The 9,405-nt window shown below is 37.1% G+C and overlaps 1 protein-coding gene across 1 annotated transcript; it reads left to right on the top strand.

Moving 5' to 3' along the window:
- Nucleotides 1-564: 564 nt before the first annotated feature.
- LOC115797499 (Fc receptor-like protein 3) lies at nucleotides 565-6,397 on the top strand. The gene is made up of 4 exons (XM_030754085.1): nucleotides 565-616; nucleotides 1,459-1,734; nucleotides 2,426-2,915; nucleotides 5,222-6,397. Exons 1-3 carry the CDS (start codon nucleotides 586-588, stop codon nucleotides 2,896-2,898), a joined length of 780 nt encoding a protein of 259 aa, XP_030609945.1. The 5' UTR covers nucleotides 565-585; the 3' UTR covers nucleotides 2,899-2,915; nucleotides 5,222-6,397.
- The last annotated feature ends 3,008 nt before the right edge of the window (nucleotides 6,398-9,405 follow it).

The following is a 9,405-nucleotide window of genomic DNA, read 5'->3' as shown; positions in this document are numbered from 1 at the left end:
TGTGTGAATTTGTGTCCCCAAAACATTGTTTCTGAAATGGGCCTAGCACAGAATCTCAAGGGAAAAAAAAAAATGGTGATATTCATGGTTTCTAGACTTAAGGCAACATTTGACCACAAAGGATTTTTATCCAAATATTCAAAAAAAAATCCTTATATTTAAAATTATGTTAATAGAAAATGTTTGCTAAAACCCTTGGATTAAAACTTAAAAAAAAACATCTATCACATCTTGATTAGACCTGCACAAATCTACAAATGTAAATTTGATGCTACAGCAACCTATTAAAAAAGACTCTCTCTCTCATGCGGTTTTATACAAAGCAAAACTCTCAAAAAACTTTAAAAAACATCAATAATTAATCAATTTTGATTTAGATTTTAAGAGATATCAAATGCTCTATAACTTCACTTCATAATGATATGCTTCGGGTCTTCGGGGTAAAGGAAGTGCATGTTTGACATTCGTGGTTTCAAAGGTAAGATGGTGACACATCCTGCTAAAGTGACTTTTTCACAAAGTCAGTTGAGCTGTGACGCAGTTCTGCAAAACTCCTCAGTCTGAGTCGAACACTAGCCAAGCAGCATGGAGACCATGACTCTGTGCACCATTATTGGTAAGTACTAAAGTCTGCGATGTGTCTGAGTGTGTGTGGGTATTGTCTTTGGATTTTAGAAATAAATACATTAACAAATAGTTCAGCTTGCGATATCAGAATATATTAAAGGAAGCATGCTGCAGTATTTCACATGAATTCATTGTAGATTAAATAACATAGTTTACATTATCTGAATTGTTCTACTAAATATACACAGCATAGTACTATATAATATTTATTACTTTAAAATGCATAAAGCATTTTATAAAACTATACCTAGTATTAATACTGCTGGGCAGTACAAGCAAAATAAAATACCTCTTTGTATCCAGACTTCTTCTTAAATTGATTTCATAAGTTGGAGTTCTGAGTTTTTTGTAGTAAAAATTTTTAAATCTTTTTTACAATCTTGTAATTGCTAACTCTGGAAATTGTTGTTCATGTCTTATTAAAACACAGACAACATCAAAGATCATCAAAGTCATCGAAGCATTTACCAGTGAAATTTAATAAAAAATAAAAAGGTTTTAATGTTACAGATACATGAAAACCTTCATGTATCAGCTATTTAGCAATACTAAATAACTGTTTTTAATGTAACCCTCTGTTGAAAAAAAAGGTTTCGATTGACAATAAGACTCATAAGATATTCACATGTTATGAGTGTTTATTTTTTTTTAACGTCATACTATGTAAATCTGTAAATGTGTTTAAATTAAATTGTGAGGACCCCCCTACCAGCTTTTCACTTGGGTGTAGTGGGTGGCCACTGGCCAGACTGAGCTGTGACCCCCCCCGTGATTGTGCCCTGAAATCTGGCATTGTGAACACAAATCATTCGTCTCATCTCTTTCTTTCAGCCTCTCTGAGAATCTTTCCCAGCAGATGTCAGTTCTTCATGTATGAGTCTGTTGCACTGAGCTGTGGACATCATAAAAGCTCTTCTGACTGGACAATAAGGAGAAACACATTCACAAACACAAATGAAGAGTGTTTTAAAGTCTGGGGGAAACGGAATGAATCACACTGCTACATTCAGGATGTTTACCTGTCAGACAGTGGGGTGTACTGGTGTGAATCTGGAGTTGGAACTGCAGCTGGAGCTTGCAGTGAAGCTGTCAACATCACAGTGACTGGTGAGTTTAACCAAATCGCTGAGGGTGACCATTAAAGTCAAGAGGGCGCTTCTTGGAAAATGCAAGACTGCACCTGACATCATTGTTTGATCAGTCATATGATCCTTTTGTTCATGCTAGTATAGATTTAAGTATAGAAAAAAACTAGGCTTATGCATCAAGCCAAGCGTCACCTGCAATTTTTTAAAAAAATGTCTAAAACAAGCATTTTCCAGACCAAAATGAATAGTTGGATATTTGGCAAAATACAGACATGATGATTTATTGTTAAAGCTAGTGCCTGCAGCCTGTTAGCTTCGCTCAAAGGTTGGAAACAGCAGGAAACTGTTAATCTTTCTGAAAAAATAAACTTTCATAAATTTTGTAATGATTTTTAAAGCTTTTAGAAAGAGTAGAAGCATTATGTGGTGGGTGCACAGTAGTGGCCTAAAATAGCAGTTATAGTCAGCTGATACAGCTTAAAATTGATTCAGTTGAGTTTAGGCAAATATGAAAGGAGGAAAACGTTTTTTGAATTCATCTAATGGAATATAGTATCTGGGCTAAAGCCTGGGATGCCAGCAAGGTTCAGGTCAGCTCTCCACTATGTGAATGTTTGATTTTTTTTTTTTCCAGACCTGCATATTTAGGCTAACTTGAGCCTAACTTGACCCCTAAACTATTTTCGGGTCTTTTTCATGCTGTCTTTCAGGTGGCCTTGTGATTCTGGAGAGTCCGGTCCATCCTGTGCAGGAGGGCGATGCTGTGACTCTGCGCTGCACTAATAAGAGCATTTCTTTTTCCAGCCATGCTAACTTTTATAAAGACGGCCTCTTCATTGGGAACAGCTCTACAGGAATCGTGACTATCCACAAAGTTTCAAAGTCTGATGAAGGTTTCTACAAGTGTAACATCTACGGTGCTGGAAGCTCACCAGCCAGCTGGTTGGCTGTCAGAGGCCAGATGATCTTCAGACTTTTTAACAAATATTTCACACGTTGTGCTCTCTGTACAGAGTTGCTGTTGTGCTTGCATCAAGGCCAAATTGTGTTTGTCTGTATTTCCTGTGTTGAAGGTGGGCGACCTGAATCTTTTGAAACCCCTCTGACACACGACTTACTTCCTGTTTTGGGGGTTTCCCTCTCACTGGCCTTGGTGGTGCTACTGCTGGTGCTGCTGCTGTGACTCGAGCAGCAACAAAGGTTAGCTTGTTTTCAAAACATTTTATGGATTTATGTTTTATTTGGAAATGAGATAAACAAAGACATCTGTCAGAATATCTTAATTGCTGGCATGTTCTTTAGTTACTCTATTTTGTCTTGTCTAAATCCTTCATAAACCATTTTGCTACTGAGAAATATTCACTGTGATCACCAAAGCTGAAAGAAATGATGTAAGCTCAGCAGTGGAGGAGAACTTTACATTAAGATCTGCGATATTCAAACATAAAACAAAACAAAATGAAACAAAACAAAAAACCAGCAAATACAAATGCATGGATTATTTGTGGTACGGGGGAGCTCAGGACTTTTTAAAAGTGGTGGCACTTTGGAGGACCAAGGACCAGACAGGGGATGTCCATGGTGAATTTAAAAAATAATCAGACATTGTCATGATCACAGGTTCTTCTTTCATGTTAATTGGTCTTGGTTTGGATTTTGTTATGATTTTTTTCTTGTGTTTCGTGCTGCCCTCTGTCTGTGTTGCCTGTGTGTTCATATCTTCATGTTCTCAGTACATTTTGGTGCGTCTTTTTATCTGTAATTTCCTCTTTGTCTTTTTTTCACTGTCTGCCTCACTTTAAAGGCCCGTTATGGTTTTCTTATACACAAACAATGTCAGCACCCCAGCCCTGCCACCATTCATACCAGTACTGAGAGCACAGTTCCTAGCTGCAGTATTCTCCCAAATGATAGGTGTCACCACTCAGATAAAACCTCCACATCTGTGCTCGTACAGGACTTGGCAATTTGCCAGTTAGATTCCAAAGAACCATCACAGCAAAACTGAGTCCCAGCAATGACCGGAATTAGGACAGCACCCCCTGGAGTCTAAATCCCAGTAGTGTCAGTGAAGAGAACGTGATTACCACCAAATATGCTCACTGTTTATTTTCAGTTGCTTTTTTAAATTTTGGTTTTAGGTACAGAACTTCCTGGTTGGCTTTCGGAAAAAGTTGTGTTTTGATTTAAATATGTTCATTCACAAGAGTAACCCAGCGACTTAAAATAGCCAATACCCCTGGCTAAGCCCTGCCACTGATACAGAGGGAGACACTCAAATTAATTAATCTGCATGGTTACTGAAGCATCAAAACAGTAAAAGAAAACCAAGAAAAGTATAATTTTGTTAGAAAACAAACAAAACCAGGCTGAAATTAAACTAAAGCTACAAAAATACAAATGTGCCAAGTCTGAGCTGTTTTTTTTTTTTTTTTTTTTTTGAGTGGACTGTTCTGGTTATTAGATTTGTTTTCAGCATTTAGCTACAGGTCAGTTTTTATTTGATGTTGTGGAAATTACAGTGGGCTTACACTTTACATCTTTAATCAAACTTTTATTAGAGAACAGATGACTAAATAATATTTAAAAAAGCACATAAATAAAATAATATTTGTGCCATCATCATGTCACTGTCTCTAATCATCTATGACAATACATAATAAACTATAATATAAACTAACCCTATGGGCAGCCATTACATTAGAGGCTATGGATGAATCTTGTCGGTTAAGACGTTCTGTGGTTCAGATGGGGACCTGGCTATGAAAAGCTTTGCCTGTGAAAAAAATACTGTGGGTTTTATAGAAATGAGACTTCTGGGGGGAATAAAGTCTACTTAACTTAATTGATAACTTAAAGAATCTATCAATAAAAATATAACTGCAGTAAATATTCTCACAGTGATCACTGTGATGGGTTGCTATTCAGCATATTTTACAGGCTTGTTCTCTCTTTAGAGTCACAATGACTCACTGTTACACAGGTTGTAGAAATGTTGAATTCAGTGAATGAATCTCAGCATCAGCAGCTTTGATTCAAACTCATCTCTGCTGCACTGATGTAACCTGTAACTCTGACCATGAACACAGCCTCTGTGCACCAACACAGAGCTTTACTGTAAAATCAAGTAGAAAGTATATTGTACTGTAAATACAGTAGAAGTAGAAAGTACAGATACTTGAGTAAAAATGTAGGGAGTAGAAGTAAACAGTAGTCAGAAAAATAAATACTCAAGTAAAGTACAGATACCTGAAAAATCTACTTAAGTACCATAAAAAGTACTAATACTTTGTTACTTCCCACGTTGGAAGATGACAGGGCCGAGCTAATTAAAATGACACTTTCCTTCCCTGTTTTTTAAGATAACCGTCCCACTCCGCACTGACACATATAGTCCTCAATCCATCTGATTAAAATGGAGGCTCTGCTCTTTATTTACCCGTTACCATGGTGAATCCTTTCATCGGAGCTCCAATAATGATGGCTTTCTTTCTTTACTCACACAGGCGCCAACACAGGATGGACATACTCAGAGTTGGTTGAACCAGCTCTGGTCAGCTGTTCTGGAACAGAATACTCAGAGTTACCGATCTCAGAGTTGATCAACAAGTCTGTTGAACCTGCTTTCTGGAATAGGCCTGATATAAACGAATGTTAGCAGTAAACTGATCTTCCCCGAGTTGAGCTGCAACTGACTCTTAAAACAATGTTATGCCATTGCCAGCTATAACCTTAGATTTGGCTTTAAATTTAAAAAAAAACTTAAATTCAAAAAGAAGAAAAAACACAAAATGAGAAAAATAAAAATACTGGAGAAAAATGCATTTATTTATTTTTTCATTTTACATTTTTTTTTTTCCATTATTTATTGCGATGTAACACTATAATTTTCCTAAACTGTAGGTCCCGTGGGTCTAGAGGACATAGGAGTTACATATGACTGAGCAAGGAATGAACTAAAAAAATACATCAGACAAGCAGGCTTGAAAGGAAGAAACAAAAGTTAAAGTTAATGCAAATAATTAATGCCATTAATTGCAACAATGTTTCCCAAATACTAACTAGAACCTAAAACGATCTCCAACCTGAAGATACAGCCCAGCCTGTGAAGACCCCCCCATCTGTTGCTAAACAGCAGACACACAAAGTTCACCCTCTCCAGCAGCAGTAACACGATGTCGTGGGCTTCACTCTCACACATCCACACACAGCGCAACACATTTCTTCAATCAGCCCAACCAGCCCATCCACCCATCTTCCTCTCCTCTTTATACAGGGTGTCCTTGATTGGGAATGGGAACACCTGTTGTTGGAGAAAGGATGAAAGCTCCTGCAGGGGGAGGAGAGAGAGAACAGAACACGGATACGCACACGCAGCGCAACAGCTGTCACTGAAATATACAGAAACGCTGCTTGAAGCTGAGCATTGCGGTCCCAGTTTATGGTCTGAGACTGACATCCTGACATTCTGATGGATGTGTTTGTATTCCACTCTTTATTGCATGTACATTTGTATACTTATTTTTTGTATTTTACTGTTCATTTGTGTGTCAATAGTCTGTGTAAGCACTGCTGATTTTTAATTTGAATGGTCATATTTTCCTGGTTGAATAATGTTAAAATATTTATGGGAAGAATTTTGTGTAATTTTGACCACTGTTAAAAAAATTTTTTCAAAAAGGTGTAATATTACAGTAAAGAAATGTAACCCAAAATAAATCCAACCTCCAGTGCCTAATTCATCTTTTTAAAGTTATTAAAAATCTATGCAGTAAAATCATTCCTAGCAGGAGAAGAAAAGAAATGATCAAAACAACAAAATTAATGCTCATGAATGCACACTAAGACTCACTAATGCTCATGATGATTTGACCCCAACAGCCTGGTATTCACAGTAATGGTTTGAGCACCTTGAACCTTTAACATTTGGCTTACATTTACATTGTGGAACAGGAAACGGTTCAGCTCCCAGTGTTCTGCTGAGTTCTGTCAGGTCCTGTGAGCGCAGAGCTGTGGGCTCATCTGCTACGTTCTCACTCCAGAATGAACGTGACAGCCAGGTCTTACGAAGATGACTGTAGCAGCAGAATGCCGACCAAAGCACTGAAGGAATATTAATCCTGTTGTTGAGAAGGTTTCTGTTGCTGGGCTGTGCTCCAGTGACTACATAACCTTCAATTTCATAATTACTGTTAATGCAGTTATTATCCAGAAAACATTTGATGCACGTCTCCATGTTGGTACAGCGCCCTTGGTTGAATGTGGTTTGTTGTGGGACAACGTTAGTCAGTGTACAAGTCTTTTCAGTTTGAGTAAATCCATAAGACAATGGAAATAAATGTCCTCTGTCAAACCAGATTAGTGATACATCCAATAGTTGCTTCTAAATAGATTAATTATACTTAATAATTTGTTAGACAAAGTTGTGTAATTGAAAAAAAACAAAACAAAACAAAACAGCAGGTGAGCTTAAAATAGATGATTTCAGCTAATTTTGGTTTCTTTCATTTACACAGTAAAGTGAGTCCGACAACATTAAAGTTTATTTTAGCCAAACCCAGTTAGTGCAGGATTAAGAACCACTGCTAGGAAAATATACTGAACAATGTTGATTATCACAGTGTAATGGAAAACATATGTAGAACCCCCTTAAATCATAAGCAGGATCTCTGAATTAGTAAAAAATGGTATCAGCAGTTCTAGAGCTTTGCAGTCAGCCTGTGCAGAGCTAATGTTGGGACTGTCAGCAGTTGTGATTAGTTTTGCATGTAGGACTGCAGCATCATAATAATTAGTTTCAGTTTAAACTGTTATTGTAATGTAACACATAACATTTATTTTGTACTGTAACTGTTAGTTTTGGGAACGTTGGACAGGAGGAGAGCAGCGAGGGGCAGGAGGTGCTTCAGCAATGACATTTCTGGGTCCTGCTTCATCTGGTCAGAGGAGAAAAGAAAACTATTATAAAACACTTAAAGTGAACAGTAATGATTTTCTTTGTTTTCTGTCATATTAATGTTAACATATTTGATGTTCATGTTAAATATGGACAAAGACTCAAATAATGAAGTCAGTCTATGTACAAGTAATGAATGTGAGCCAAAAGCTCAGGACTAATTTTAGATTTTCTTTGTTCTATTGTTCCATTCTTGGCACTCTGTGATGTCAAAAAGGCACATAGCTGTGGCAGTGACCACAAAACCTCCACCCACCTGCTGTTCAGACCTTCTGTTTTTGAGCAACATGCAGTCAGAAGTAAGTTGGATTCAAAGAAAAGAAGATCAAACAGTTTCTTTCAGATGAAGATAAACTGAGTGGCCCAGTAAGATCAGGAATAAGGATGATCTTGAACTGTGAATCTTACATAGATACTCAGGTAGAGTCTAACCATAATAACATAGCCATGGAAACCTGCATGTTTCCAAGTTGCAATCTTGGGAATTTTTAATCCTCATTTTGAATCTTTTCTGCACCAGTTTACAAACATCTTTATTCATCTAAAGGAAAGTCAGCAAAAGTCAGCTGAAAATTGACGTATAATTCACTGTAGCTCGGTCCTGAGTTTTTTCAAAATAGTCATTCTCAACTTTTTCTCATTTAAATATCACCAGTGCACAGTCAGCACACACTCAGGTGTGATTTCCTGTTTCCTCTTTTGTTTTGACTTGTGGTGAACAAAAAATAAATTGAATGCCAAAACTAAACTGATTTTCTGATGATTTATTGAAAGAGAGTAAACTTTTGCAAGGGGATCAGTACAGCACAGTCTTCACACCAGTATTGACAAAAAGCAAAGTAAATGCTCCTTTGTTCTCATTGTGTGAACGCTGTCTTGTTCTCTAGAGCTTCAGTTCCCACCTCCATGTAGGCATCAGCATGATAACCTGTGCCATGACCTTTGACACGGCTTACATTTTAGTTAGTTTCTTCTCGTCTTCACACACTCAGTCACTGCACAAGAAAATTACAATTACAGAAGTACACAAAGGTTATTAGAGTTGAATTACATTTCCACCCTTTTGATTATTTTTAATCACCCTTATAGAATTTGTATGTAGCAATAATATAGTAATGATAATAGTAATAATAACAAAAAAAACTTCCATATAACATCAGTGCTTACACACCTGGGGTTTTAAGTAAACACATCATAAATTGGAAGGTGAAATAGCCTTAGCGGCTTAGTGAGACACTAGAATTTTAATCATCATAACTGTAAAGAGAATTAGAGATTTTACACATCGTCCATTTGTTCACGGTCTACAGACTCTACATCATCATAATCATGATAGGAAGGTGTGCAGGTAGGTACTGGGTTTAAATCCAGTTGTTCTTACATTAGGGGTTTTTGTTCAGGCATGGGACAGATTTCTCAAAGATTCTAACAGTAAGGTTTGTAATGCAGGGAATGACACAGCATCCACACAGTGTTAAGAGAGCTAAAGCTCCAATGACTCCTGCTATGAGTGACAATAACCAAGCTTTCCATTTCCCCCAAATTCTGTTAAACATAAAACGTTCTGTGCCAGAATTTTCTTTAAATTCATCAGCCAATTTTATCAATTCATCAAGTGCCTTTGTAAAAGAACCATCAGCTGCAGTATTGTTAGGAATGAATGTACAACATGCATCACCAAACATCACACACACCCCTCCTTTCTCTGCCAACAACATATCTAGTGCCAGTCTA

Source organism: Archocentrus centrarchus, chromosome 18 (genome assembly GCF_007364275.1).
Source record: "Archocentrus centrarchus isolate MPI-CPG fArcCen1 chromosome 18, fArcCen1, whole genome shotgun sequence".
In the NCBI taxonomy this organism is placed as follows: Eukaryota; Metazoa; Chordata; class Actinopteri; order Cichliformes; family Cichlidae; genus Archocentrus; species Archocentrus centrarchus.
This window is presented reverse-complemented; position numbering and strand designations above follow the sequence as displayed.

Excerpts from the sequence above, each read along its gene's own strand:
- LOC115797499 (XM_030754085.1), top strand. The coding sequence starts at position 586 with ATGGAGACCATGACTCTGTGCACCATTATTG. Across the intron at positions 617-1,458 it reads GACTCTGTGCACCATTATTG|CCTCTCTGAGAATCTTTCCC; the intron begins GTAAGTACTAAA and ends TCTTTCTTTCAG. Across the intron at positions 1,735-2,425 it reads TGTCAACATCACAGTGACTG|GTGGCCTTGTGATTCTGGAG; the intron begins GTGAGTTTAACC and ends GCTGTCTTTCAG.